The sequence below is a fragment of the Mercenaria mercenaria genome, chromosome 5, assembly GCF_021730395.1.
Source record: "Mercenaria mercenaria strain notata chromosome 5, MADL_Memer_1, whole genome shotgun sequence".
Taxonomy (NCBI): domain Eukaryota; kingdom Metazoa; phylum Mollusca; class Bivalvia; order Venerida; family Veneridae; genus Mercenaria; species Mercenaria mercenaria.
In genome coordinates, this window is record NC_069365.1 from 82,038,325 (window position 1) to 82,052,722 (window position 14,398).

At 34.4% G+C, this 14,398-nt stretch overlaps 2 protein-coding genes across 2 annotated transcripts in view; one reads left to right on the plus strand and one right to left on the minus strand.

Moving 5' to 3' along the window:
• Nucleotides 1-14,398, minus strand: part of LOC123558573 (ATP-binding cassette sub-family E member 1-like) — a 145,148-nt gene that overhangs the window by 56,941 nt on the left and 73,809 nt on the right. The gene's annotated exons all lie outside the window — the stretch shown is intronic.
• On the plus strand, nucleotides 5,183-13,430 carry LOC123557775 (uncharacterized). Its single transcript, XM_045349460.2, has 3 exons — nucleotides 5,183-5,289; nucleotides 7,317-7,567; nucleotides 8,418-13,430. The coding sequence occupies exons 1-3, from the start codon at nucleotides 5,273-5,275 to the stop codon at nucleotides 8,702-8,704; spliced, it is 555 nt and encodes a 184-aa protein (XP_045205395.2). The 5' UTR covers nucleotides 5,183-5,272; the 3' UTR covers nucleotides 8,705-13,430.

Sequence of the window (14,398 nt, forward strand, 5' to 3'; positions counted from 1 at the left end):
GCCACGACAATTAAAGACAGAATGGGTCGCACTAAAATCAGATATTAACGACTATTGTTGCTTAAGCAATAGAGTAAAGTGTGACTGAAAATAAACAAACGTCCACTAGTACTAACTAGAAGTTATGTTGACCCTTTTAGGGAAAAAACACCTTTTTTTCTATAAAGGCAGGCAATCGCAAATATTAGATGTTCAAAGAGGCCAGTGTTCTATGGGTAAAAAATTACAAACGGCAATCCAAAAGTCTTACTATCTTAATATTTCAAATACGTCTAAATTCGGCAATAAACGCAAAATATGCCAATGAAAATAATATCGATATTGTGAAAACTGTCGTTAAAACACGGTTGTGATGTAATCCTTTGTTAATTTTGTCCATTATATAGGTTAATGTACCGATACCGCTCTATACACACGTTTATTTTACTATACCTGTCCATTATTAACCTGTAACTGTCCATTCTTAAAATAATGGATACTTTAAGAATGGACAAGTACAGGTTAATAATGGACAGGTATAGTAACAACCTTGTACATTGAGAGGTGTGAGTACATCAGCCTATGAAATTCGAAAGTTTCGAAATATATTAAAACTGCAACGTGTATTTTTTTGCAGAATTTGTTGCTGCAATAAAAAAAAAACCTGAAGGGGAACGTATGATTTTAACCCAATGTGCCAAAAGTAATTACCGAATGTTAGTTTAAAATCTTAAACCGTTAGAAAGTAGTAAAGTCCTCTTTGTGTACTCCTGAATCGCAATAGAAAAGTATCGCAGATATACGACCTGGTATGACATTTTCAGTCGAAAATAGATGAAAATAGGCAACGTAATGTAAAAACAAGAGCTGTCGGAAAACAGCAACGCTAGGCTATTCAACAGCCTTGTCAAGTGAATGAATATAAAAGCCGAAAAGGGGGCATAATTTTGTAAAATTGCAAAAAGGGTTATGGAACCTGTGCAATGCATATCAGTACATGACAATCATTATGGACAATTGTGCAAATATCAATCCATTCCCATTAGAGGGTACTGAGATACCAGCATACATACGAAAATTTAACCAACAAATTCTTTGTCGAAAAAATAGCATAATTTTGTAAAAATGCAAAGTAGTGTTATGGCACCTGATCACTTCATATCAGATCATTACAGTGGAGAACTGTGTGGCGTTTCAATCCATTTCAGTTAGTAGGTACTGAAATACCAGATTACATATAAAAGCTTATTCAAAAGCTCGTAAAAGGAGCGCAGTTTTATACAAAAGTAAAATAAAGTTATGAACCTGTGCAGTGTAAGCCAGTTTATCACAGTGAATAAGGTTTATGTAAAGTGTTTTGAAACTGCCCCTCAGGTGATTTTATTTTGTTTTTATGGCATCATAGGCCTATGTTTTTCATAAAATGTATACCAAACTGTACAGAATAAGAAGAAGTGTCTTTCAAGAGAAGTGTTATGTTTGGAATAATAAATTTTCTCTTATACCACATGTACTTTGCTCGTCCACATTCTGTTTTGTAGAAAATACCAAACTTTCTTTTAAAAAATATTTTGACATTATGTCTATACTTATTGTGTGCCTAACATATTTCTCCAGGTACTCCCAGTGTTGAAAATGTTAAAAAACATGTACATTTCAAAACGTTGCAAAACTTGCAAAGTGAAAGTGAAAGTAGAGCTGTCAAAATGACAAAATACTGCTATGTTAAAGAAAATATGTAAGTTAACCATATTTCATTACTGGGAGTACCCAGATAAATATGTTGCACGCACAACCAAAAGAAACTTTGAAAATACGTTTGAAAAAGAAGTTTGATATTTTCTAAAAAATAGAACGTTGGCAGCCGAAGTGCATGTGATATTTAACAAAATACACATTCCCAAACAATCGTACCTTTAAAATGTATTTACTACTTACTTTGAACATTTCAGTATATTTATTATAAATGGTAATGGTCTATGAGAAATAAATTTCCAAAATTAATATTCACCTGAGGGAGGATCTCCAAACCCTTAACCTTAACCAAATCGGGACGCCGACGCAGAATCATAGATGAAATAAAACAAAAGTGGACAACCACAGGTCGCCCAACACGACATAAACGAAAATGTTGCAGACTCGGTTGGATTAAATCTGTTCAGGAACGGTAGTGGAAGTGCAAGCTACCGTCCACGCCATCTAGCCCCGGGTTGAGCAGTACTCAACATTTACACATGTTATAAGTACCAGAATGTTATTTAGAGACATTCGCAGATGTGTTCATACGGGGGTGCACATGGAACCTTCAATGATGCACAAAGTGCAATTCCATGAAAAGCGGATGAAATAATGGTTGGGCCCGAAACGAGAAAACAATGGGCAGAACTAAACAAACTGGAGTCCTATAGCTCTACCTATTCTTTGAATAGTCCAGCTAAAAACACCTGGTTAAATGTTTTGCCATAACCTACATTCAGAAATGTGCAATTTCACATTTCTACTTCAAAGACAAACAAACAAACAAAAACAAAAAACCGTCAAGTTGGAAGTTCCCTTAAGCTTTACTGCATGTTTCGGTATTTCGGTATACCGGAAAATTTGGCCGTAATGATCTTAATTTAACAATACATTTATTTTTTTAACTTATATAACTATTAAATATCTCATATTCTTCTAATAAAATTGATAGAATACCTCGTAATTTCGAGATAAAAACGATTGGTTTGTAATAATGATATAAAATACATATACATACATTTTAGAATGTCCTCACCTGGACCCGTCATCTATAAAAAAAACTGCAAACTCAGCACGAACAAAGCGTGGACAACTATTGATACATACATCATACGGCCAAGTTAAATTTTACTTTTTGTAAAGATACTTCAAATCATTCATAATTATGACAAATCGAGACATTATGTTCGAAACTTTCCTAAGAATCAGCACTGAATATCATTAGTGTTTTTTTAAAAAAAACCTTTTCATTGCAATAAATATTTTTATGCAATCTTATTTAAACTCTATTTTACTTGGTATTTTTACTTAACACAGAGGCACAAATCAATGAATTGTCTCAATGTCTTTGCCTCAAAGAGGACAATATTAAAAACATTATATAATATCACGACAATCTTGATTTTTTCGTGAGGACCGTGTTTTAAGTCAGAGAAAAGCCTCAAACTATCCATTATGTGAAAGAATGGACAATCTTGGCGCGTTGCGCCTCGATTTGTCCATTCTTTCACATAACGGACAGTTTGAGACTTTTCTCCTTTACGGAAAAAAATGTTACTTATACATAATTTGACAAATACAAAATAATCACACAAGTTTCAATTTCAATTTTCAATTTCAGAAATGGTTATTGTCGATGAAACGAATGCATTCAGTTTTTGGACGGAAAGGCTTTCATCTACAGCTAAATTCTTTAGGGAAAATGATACTCTGTTACTTACATTTATTTTGTTGGGTTTAACGTCGCACCGACACAATCATAGTTCATATGGCGACTTTCCAGCTTTGATGGTGGAGGAAGGCCCCGGGTGCCCCTCCGTGCATTATTTCATCACGAGCGGGCACATGGGTAGAACCACCGACCTTCCGTAAGCCAGCTGGATGGCTTCCTCATATGAAGAATTCATCGCCCCGAGTGAGGCTCGAACCCACATCGTTTCTGGATCCTTCCACGGTAGCGAGAGTAACAATTTAAACACGTCATGGTCAGTCGCGTTCTTAACTCATCGCAAAATCTTATGTACTCGGCCCTTACACGTACGCAAACATCTACAAACACACTGCAGCTATTAGTGGTTATAGTTAATAGCTAGTAGCATTTACAAGTTGCAGTCGGTGTAATATGCATTCAACATGAAGAAGTTGAGACCTAAACAACTTCTTACACGGGTTATTTATTTACGTAGACTACTTTAAGCATATCAAAATTAGATATGTAGCAATAACTGTTCTCTAATAAGGATGTCTGTATTCAAAGAAACTTTGTGATTGGTCGCCATATGTTCTTTGTCGTTGACAAATTGATTTCAAGGAAGACATCTGTGATAGCAAGAATTCTGTCATAGAACTGTTATGAAAATTATCAAAAATGTTATAAAATGTTGTTTTACAGCTCTTGACCATTGATACATTTATCCTATCCTAGAACTTTCAAGAGTTAAATCAGAATGCCAGACAGCGACAAATGTACAATGGCAAATGTTTCATCACCCAGTCGTGATACTCATCATGAAAAGTTTCCTTCTCTCAAATTGGCACAGCCTGTGCTGAAACGGCCGATACTCCAAAATGAGGGTAACAAAAGAAACTATGGACTATGGAAAGAATATTGTTCAAATTCCATTATTGTTCAATAAAATTTTTAGATCCTATGGTAACTATTAATCCTAACATTTGAAAGGCTTCCAGCAAAATAAGACATATCTACCGGAAACGAAACATTAAAAGAAAGGTAAGGGCTTATTTGCAGGAATATCGAAGTTGAAATGTATACATAACTTTTAGATAGTTTGAAGAACACACAAAAAGCTACAACATTATGATTAAGAAATACAAAAGATGGAGATAGGAGATATTACAGATATCAATATACTTCTCTTATCCATAATGTTATTTAACCCTTAGCCTGCTGGCGGCAAGTGATTCTGCCTTTGCGACCAGTGCAGACCAAGATCAGCCTGCACATCCGTGCAGTCTGATCATGGTCTGCACTGTTCGCTATTCAGTCAGTAAATTTTCAGTGAACACCCCTTCAAATGAAAAATGGTATTGCCCAAATTGAATGAAAGACCATTTTAGAAATTTAGCAGGCTAAGGGTTACGATGTCGTATTATCTCCATATAAAGCGATTGTAAAGAAATATGAGCCGCGCCATGACAAAACCAACATAGTGGCTTTGCGACCAGCATGGATCCAGACCAGCCTGCGCATCCACGCAGTCTGGTCAGGATCCTTGCTGTTCGCTAACAGTTTCTCTAATAACAATAGGCTTTGAAAGCGAACAGCATGGATCCTGACCAGACTGCGCGGATGCCACTATGTTGGTTTTCTCATGGCATGGCTCATATACATTTTTTACTTCTTCATTGAAAACCACATTAATATTACTTTAACATTGAAGATTTAACTGTAATCTTGGATGACATGTAATGTAATACCTGTTTTGTCAAAGCACAGTAACATTATCTTCTAACAAGGAAGTTTCACACCAATTTAAAGTTTAAACTTTTGCGTAGTATTACCGTTTACTTTGACATAACTTTGAAAGACTTAAGGATGTATACTAATAACAGGTAAATTTAATATTTTCTCTCTTTTGTTAGTGTTCTTTGGAATCAATGTAGGAAAAAATACTCATCTATTATAAGCATCTATCGTTAATATTTACTCTCTTGGTAAGATTTGAATTTAGCCCCGAGTCCACTAGAAGTAAGAATGATGCAAAGGTGAACACGCATATATATTTATACTGTATATATTATATGTTATAAATGCTATGTTGATACGGTTATAGTACTTATCACAGTGCTTGGTTCTGTTCTCGTTATTTTCAATACTTTTACAGGAATACCAAATATTGGAAATTCCTCTCAAATTTCTTGATATTGTATGCTTAACAGGGTAATTTGCAGCTGGGATCGCAATTTAGGTTCCACCAAAGCGTCATTTTGCACTCTGGTTCTTGTGTTAACTTAAAGTTTTTTATTCACTGTTCGGGATGACCGACACCACTGACTCAATTCAAGGAAAGGCCATAGTTCCTTTTAAGGACGTATGCTAGAATTTGGTGCGAAAATTGACGTTTTCAAGGGCAGATAACTCTTTTTCGAATCCGGCGACCTATGATTTTTATTGCATTTTTTGTTTCTTAGATGATTGTCCTTCAATATCCAAAGTTTAAAGAAATTCTGTTATTGGGAAAGTTTTCGCCCATCTCATATACAGGGAATTCTAGCGTACGCCTTTAAAACCGCATTCTTGGCTATTTTTTAGTGTTTATAATGCTAAACTCTGCAATAATGTATTTCATTATTGCCATAACAACTATGATAAGAAATGTCAACAGACTTCTTGAATGAAGACACAAAAATAAATCGAGTTGTATCAATCTGTTTTGGTTTTTCTTTCATACGTTCTCTTAACATATATGTACTGAAGACAAAAAAGCAACAGATTGTAACAAGAATATCAACAAAAATTTGGATGCAAGTGCCTTGTTAAGTTGTTGATAGATCCCTCAAGTTTGATTCTGATTACAATCAAACTATGCATCCACTTTACAAGTTTTCAAACATAAAACCCAATGTTCCTGATGATATCACAGAGAATAATACACAATTGAATTGAAAACAATGTCTCCCAAAACTGTAAAATTCAGAGTGTTTATAAACAATACAATAATTAGCAGCCACATTTTTCTTAGATCACAATTTAAATAAGTTTAAGTCAAAATATTTAGCTTTAGATAATGTCAAAGGAAATGGTTTCAAAATTTGCTAAATAAGTGATCCACAATGATGTTTATGATTTTCAAATGAAAGGTTGTCCTTTGATCTTGATTCTGGTTCCTTACATAACTGTTACATTTTGAGTTGCTGATTAATCTTAAAAACATTTTCCAAATTGTCCTCATCTAAAACAAGAATTAGAATAAATGTCATCAAAAACAACAACATAAACATACAGAAAAAATCCATTATAACAATATGTTTTAAGTAGAAAACAATACTTTGAAAGTGATTAAATCAAGTGTACATGTAGATATTATTGACTTTACCTGATTACTAGTTTGCCTTTAATGTATAGTCAAACCTGAATTAAGCAGCCGGTCAAAGTAGGTTACTGCTTCAGGCAAGTTAAAGAAAAGAATAAAAGGTTAATTCGGGACGTGAGCTGATTGACAGCTCAAGGCAAGTGGCTGTTTAATACGTAAGGTAGTTACAAATACGATTAGTTAGGAATTTTGTTCAATATTTACCGGGGCAATTATTGTTTATTTCGCGAAATATTGAAGTCGTATATTTGAAGCAGTCGGCCACAGTTCCTCCTCTACCTTTTAAATACCAAAATCCCCATTATAGTCAGAATAATTACGCATTAGGTTGTGACGGCTGCGCATACTCATAACTATTTCTCGATATCATCTGTTGAACATAAATCTAATGTGTACTTCAGTCAAGATTGTGCTAGACTTGGAATACAAAATTGTGGCTCTTAAAACCCAGTATAATCGTTCATTAGCCTCATTTCAGTATGAATGATATGCATTTTATTGCACTTTCAAACTAAAACTTTTTCAAACTTGTACTCTTTCTTACAGAAGTACAGTTTTGACATACAGTGAATTTGGAGGTGCAAGTGGTGAAGCTGATCTCACTTTGATTTTAGATGACAGTCGAATACCAATATCGAAATCTGTGTTGTGCATTGCATCTCTTGTCTTTAAGGCTATGTTGAAATCAGGCTTTAAAGAAACTGACCAGAAAGAATTAAAATTACCTGGAAAAAAGAGTCAGAACTTTGTTCAGTTTCTTTACTGCATTTACCCTGATAAAATGGATGTTGTGACAGGTAAGATAAATTTGTATAACACAATTATATTAACAAGAACTCACAGAGGACAGCTACGCTTGACTATTCAATAGCCTTGTCGATTGAATGAATATAAGTCGAAAAAGGGGCATGATTTTGTAAATTTTTAAAACAGAGAGTTATTTACACTGTACAATGCATGTCAGATTGTCATAGTGAACAAGTGTGTGAAGTTTCAATCCATTCCCATCAGTGGTTACTGAGATACCAGCTTACATACTAGTACAATTAACTTAACCAAAGATTGCTTAGTCGGAAAAGGGGCATAATTTTGTAAAAAAAATGCAAAGTAGAGTTAAACCTACGCAATGCATGTCAGATCATCACAGTGAACAAGTGTGTGAAGTTTCATTCCATTCCAAAAAGTGGGCACTGAGATGCCAGCGTACATACAAAAACGTAACCAGAAAACTGGTAAGTAGAAAAAGGGGCATAATTTATAAAAAAGCAAAAAAAAAAAAAAAAAAAAAAAAAAATAGTTATAAGTGTGTGAAGTTTCAATCCATTCCTACAAGGGGTTACTGAGATACCAGCTTACATACAAAAACCTAACCAAATCCGGATGGGTGAGACCAATAGCTCTATCTATTCTTCGAATAGTCGAGCTAAAAAGCCCCTGTGTAAACAATTCACCTGATAGTCTTGGGAGAAATGCATCGATTTGACCGACTGTAAATGATAACTTTTTTATAAGAATGTTTTCCTTCGGCTTGAATTTGACAAAATGGTAATGGTAATTGAAATTATCATATTTCATTTAGTCGCTGATTTTATAATTGTCTTTGATATTTAGTTCATAAGACACACATGAAGATTTATTTCTCCGCAGAACACTCAGTGCATAAGATTCTGCCGCTTGCGGATGAGTACCGTGTGCAACGATTGTTGTGTAGGTGTAAGGAGATTCTCCTCCAAGTTATAAAACAGCACCACAGGAAAGGAAATGTAAAAGAAATATACAGTAATATCGCTTTTGCTGAAAAGTACAATCTTACAGAGATGAAGAAGAAATTGGTTTACTTAGCATCTGAATACAAACTTGAAGATCTTAATGAACAGTGGAAAAAGAGATTATTTCGGAAGATATCCAAAACCAAGTATAAGACCTTTCGCTGAAGAGATATGAACTAAACAGGGAAGATGATAGATATTTTTGTCAGGGGAAAAATATGAAATCGTACTGTTTAGCTTCGAAAGACGAAACAAGTTATAATTCACCAACAAAACCACACCCTGACCTTACTGCAATTAGGTTGTTGCACAGGTATTGTCCAGGGGACGATGACCTCCGAACACGGACAAAAGATCTTGTAAGGCATGCATATCACTTCAGAAATAAATCTGATTGTAAAAGAAAAATAGATTTGCTAACAGAGGCTGTTAAAGACATGATGATCATTGATTGACACGAAGAAAATATTTCTTTTTAAAACAATTCAAAGTTACACTAGTATCCAGGCGCCTAAATTAAGTTTGTCTTACCTTGAAAACAGGTAGCAGCCTCCCAAACATGATTATACATGACTATACTATATACAGTTGTATGGTTATTAAAGAATTTGTGACAATAATAGTAAAGGGTAATTAATATTCCTAATATTAAACGTTTTGTATTTTGTAGTAAGGTTTAATGATGCTAAAAGTTGTCGATGATGAAGATAGCAACTTCAACTTATTGAAGGATACTCGTTGCCTCAATGATGTTTTGGGATTAAGATATGACTGATGAAACATAGACTTAGAGAAAAAGTGTGTAAAGCTTTTTAACAGTTAGACATTAAGAGTGTTTCATAATTTGCTACTCTGACTGTGTTTGAAAACATGTTCTTATAAATAGATATAAGATCACATTTGCATATACCTCACAAATTATAATGTGCGCCACATCCTATTTTTAGCTTAAACATGTTCTCCATAATAAATTCTGGCTAGAAAACAAAATATTCCCTGGTACCCTTTTGATATTTCAACAATCCCTGTTGACAAGCACCATATACAACAACTATATTCTTTAACATGCTTAATATTTCCTATCTGAAAGACAAATTTTACGAATGTAGAAGCCTTTCTATCTGAACTATGTACACTTGTCTATCAGCAGAAATATAACTACAATGTTCTTTGTATGGTTGTAATTAACCATGCGTTTAATACGTTGGACAACAGCATGATAAAATGCCATCTAAACTAGTAATGTTTTCCCAATTTTCCACCAGCTCCGTAACAGGAATCTTTAATGTCGGTGTTACCTTACGAGAACCAGATATAGTTACAAGTCAAAAGTTTTTCCGCCGCCAGAAATGTATATTCAGATCGGTCATAATGAATGTCCTTTTTTATTGTGAGCAATATTTTGTGAGCTAATGATCTCAAAAACATTTTGGGTCATCTACAGGTCATGGCAATCTAAATATATAAAACTATATCCTAAAAAATCTAATATCTATAGTTTATGCAAACTAACCACACTTTCCTAACCAGAAGCCTAACAGAAGTAATGTAAACACATTTCTATTTACTCAACAAACTTTACATATCTCTATATATCAAAGGTTATCATCTCACTGAACAGCTGGTTATTTGTTTACATGTTATGTACGCAGATATTGATGAGGTCATACACATAAACCTGTTTTTACAATATCTGTCTTTAAAAACATAATTCCACAAATCTCCGATGATCGTGGTAATCCTTCATTACCACCAAATTATATAATTCTTGTCTCCAAGTCAAATTTACCACATGAAAGACGAAAATTGTAGAAATAAAAATGTAAACAAAAGGATCGTGTGAATTAGGTCACGGTCATCCGAAAGGGTCGTAGCTTACGGTGTGTTACGAAGATGGCCGAAACTTGACACGTGACCCAAGTTTTTTTCTTATCTTTTTTTTTGAAAAATAATAAAATATATAAATATAAATAGAACATTTTATCATTTAAATAAAGTATAAGTGCATCACACATCTACGAATAAAAAAAGGTCTGTACAGGATCGAAAACCTGTCACGTGACTTGCTCCATGTCCCACCCGGGAAAAAATTTTAGCATACCAATAAACCCACTGCCTCATGGCGGCGGGTAATAAATCATACTATAGTGTCTATGGGAGGTACATGTAGTAAGAACTATTTAAAAAAGTTGAGGTACGGCCAAAATGTATTTTTCTTGTGTAAAATTATAGAGTATGGATTTTAAAAAAAAAGATCTGGAAGTTTTTAGGAAAGTTTACTAACCAAGGAAATGTTGCTTTTCTTCTGAAAGATTTATAGTAATATGTCAAAAAATAAAGCCAAGATTTACAATCAAATAATATGATAAACCATTGGTGTCCAAATGTCAAAAATGACTAAAATACCATACCAAAACCATTTCAAAATTGATCAAGATATTTAGAAGATTTAAGAGTTCCTTTAGCTCCCTTGGAGTTCTTTAGAATGATGTTTAATACGCAAGTTGTTGTCGTTTTTTAAAGAGAAAACAGTGGACCAAACAGTAGATTAACCCCTTATTTTGGTAAGAGTTTCGTTCCTTTTATGATTTATTTGAATATATGGACAAAGTGTTAGTAGTAATTTCACGAAGTATTTGTTCATTGATATAAAATTGTTATACTGTTTCTGGTTGTATTTATTTATGCAGAAAATTTCAACAGAACTTTTCGATGCAAGGCTTCTCTGTTTAGGCTACATTTTAGGCTACGTTGCCGTATAAAAGCATAAATGATTGGCAGTATATGTCGAAAAACGTTAATTGCTTTTTTGGGTATCATTCGGAGTTTATTTGTTATGGGGGATTGTAAATGTTATGGATATGCGCGTATCCAACCACAGTTGTTGGTTCAAAATCCTTCGTACAGGCCTCTTGCCTAGTTTTCGTATGTTTCTGACTCAATTATTTAACATTTTATTTTGTAATTCAGCTGGTTTTAGAATCTGTATTAATTCTATAACTCTTTCAAAGAATATTTAAAAATGAGACTCATTTAAAGAAAAATTCCACTTCGACAGACAAAGGAGAAAGATTTTACCAGTAAAAACCAACATTTCTGACGCAAAAAAAGAAAACATTTCCGGTCCGTGAGGGCGTTCTTCAGCTGCTATAAAACATTTCCATATATATATAGGACTGATCTCATGAACAGTACTTTTCATTGATATCAGTATATGATTTCTTAGGTTATATATTGTCTAGGTTGATAATGATCTTGTTATAACAGAAGTATGTACTGCAATTATTGTCTGTTTATAATGTTTGTATTAATTGTTTTCTTGCCTTATGTTAAGTTAATTCTGCACGTTCGGATCAATAACAATTCTACAATGTAGAATTTGATTAAACCCTGATGTTTCAAATCTTCAGAGTATACTTATGAAATTCCTCAGATAAAAACGATATGGTCGTACGCTTGAAATTCTACTTCGACTGATTTCAAAAATTTGGACTTCACACAAGTTTTCATAATGGGAGTCTTTGTGAAAATCACAATTTTGTTAACATTTTCGCGAATAGAATTTCTTCTGCAATGTAGATTTTAATGAAACTTCTCACAGTCGTAAATACCATATGGCCTAAAGTAAGGTGAAATAAAATGTATAGGTCCGTGTGATAGTTTTTGAGATATCTGCTCAAGATTAAATCAATCTGCACAATTCAAGCTGATTTTAAGACATTATTGAAAATAATTTAACGTGCAAGACGTTTTAATAACATATTTAGTCTTAAGATAGACAGTAACGTTGTTGTATTAATAAATTTACTCACGGATTTCCTTTAATTCATAAAATGATTTTCGTTTCCGTATACTGAGTCCAGGATTCATTCCACGTTTTTCGGATAAGGACGTTACGCCATTCCTGTTTATCAAACGTGCAGAACTACCTTAATATTCACAATAATTTATGACAAGTCAGTATTATAATTATTAGCTTGTAATGAGGTATTACGGTTTGTAATAACTTTGGAATAAACTGATAATTAAAGTGAAAATTCCCAGTTCATTTCAGCTCTTCAGCTGACGTGAATATTTTACGTGATAGTAAAGACAAAGACACAGCAAGGGGTAAGTTCGCAACTGATTATTGTACTTCAGCGACGTAACTATCCGTACACTTTTTATACGCCCTTTTGGACTAAATGGGCATGTAGACGGGCGGGCGGCGCCGCGAGTTGAAAAATCGTGTCAGCTCAATGACTTTAGTCTTTTGTATCGGAACTAAACGAAACCTATGCAAATTGTGTATCCCCATAAAATCTAGGCCTAGCTCGGTATGGCCCTTGAACTGGTCAAATTTGCAAAAATTGACAATGTCCGCTCGATATCCAGAGTAGTGCTTCTTTGATGTCAACCATACCTATACAGAAGGGGCCTCCGTGGCCGAGTGGTTAAGGTCACTGACTTCAAATCACTTGCCCCTCATCGATGTGGGTTCGAGCCTCACTTGGGGCGTTGAATTCTTCACGTGAGGAAGCCATCCAGCTGGCTTACGGAAGGTCGGTGGTTCTACCCAGGTGCCCGCTCCTGATGAAATAATGCACGGAGGGGCACCTGGGGTCTTCCTCCACCGTCAAAGCTGGAAAGTCGCCATATGACCTAAAATGTGTCGGTGCGACGTTAAACCCAAAACAAAAAAAAACAAAAAATACCTATACAGAAGATATATTACTATAAAATCTAGACCAAGTTCGATAACCAGCCAATTCGGAGTTGTGGTCCTTGAATTGATCAAAATTGCCAAATTTTTATAGAGACCACTCTATACCTTGAGTAATTATTCGTTGATGTCAACCATGTCTATACAGAAGATGTATCACTATAAAATCTAGGCCAAGTTCGATACCCAGACAATACGCGGCCAATTCGAGCTAGTATCTGTAGAGTTGTGGCCGTTGGATGATCAAAGTTTGCTAAAATTGACAGTGTTTGCTCAATAACTACAGTAATTTTCCCCAGAAATAAACAAAACTTATAAAGAGTGTGAACCTGTATAAAATCTAGTTGAAGTTTGATAACCAGCCAGTTCGGATCAGCGTCTCCAGAGTGACGGCCCCTAGAATTACTCAAAATTGCAAATATTGACAGTGTCCGCTCTCTAACTTGAATAGCTCTTATCCATTGTTAACTAAACGTAGTCACAATGTTAATGGGCATAATATCTCGGCAACTTCAACAACAAATCGGATTGTCCCAGTCAGTCTTGAGTTATCGACCCTGAATTACAAAAAAATTGCGAAGATTGACAGTGTTTGATTAATAATTTAGGCACTTCTTGTATGTTCCACAAACTCCGTCAGAATGTTTATTGGCATATTATCTTGGCCAAGTTTGATAACCAGCATACATTGTATTATCTTGCCCAAGATTGATAATCAGCAGAATAGTCTTAATCGCTCTGGAGGTATGGCCCTTGAATATGGCGAAATTCAGAAATTTGACAACTAGTCTGCTCTTTGAGTACAGTATTTTAAAAGTCAAAAGTAATATAGGGCCTACCGTGAAGGGCGTATTTGTTACAGTTTGGCACTCTTTTTATCTGTTTGTTATAACAGTATTTCTATGACTTGTAGTATGTTCCAATGCGATAACAGCTCTTCAACCAGTGTAGCTTGATAGAAATGTGTTTGAAATATTTTGAAAAATTATAAATACACGAGAAAAGCAGTGTGATAACAGCTCAAGATGTTAGTTTGGCGGCAGTCTGAATGCAAGCACAGATCGTTATGAGTCCAAGAGATATCTAACGAAGGTATTGTTATTAACCAGACTGGGATCATTTATTTGTAATTAACACATGATGAGAGCGATTTCACA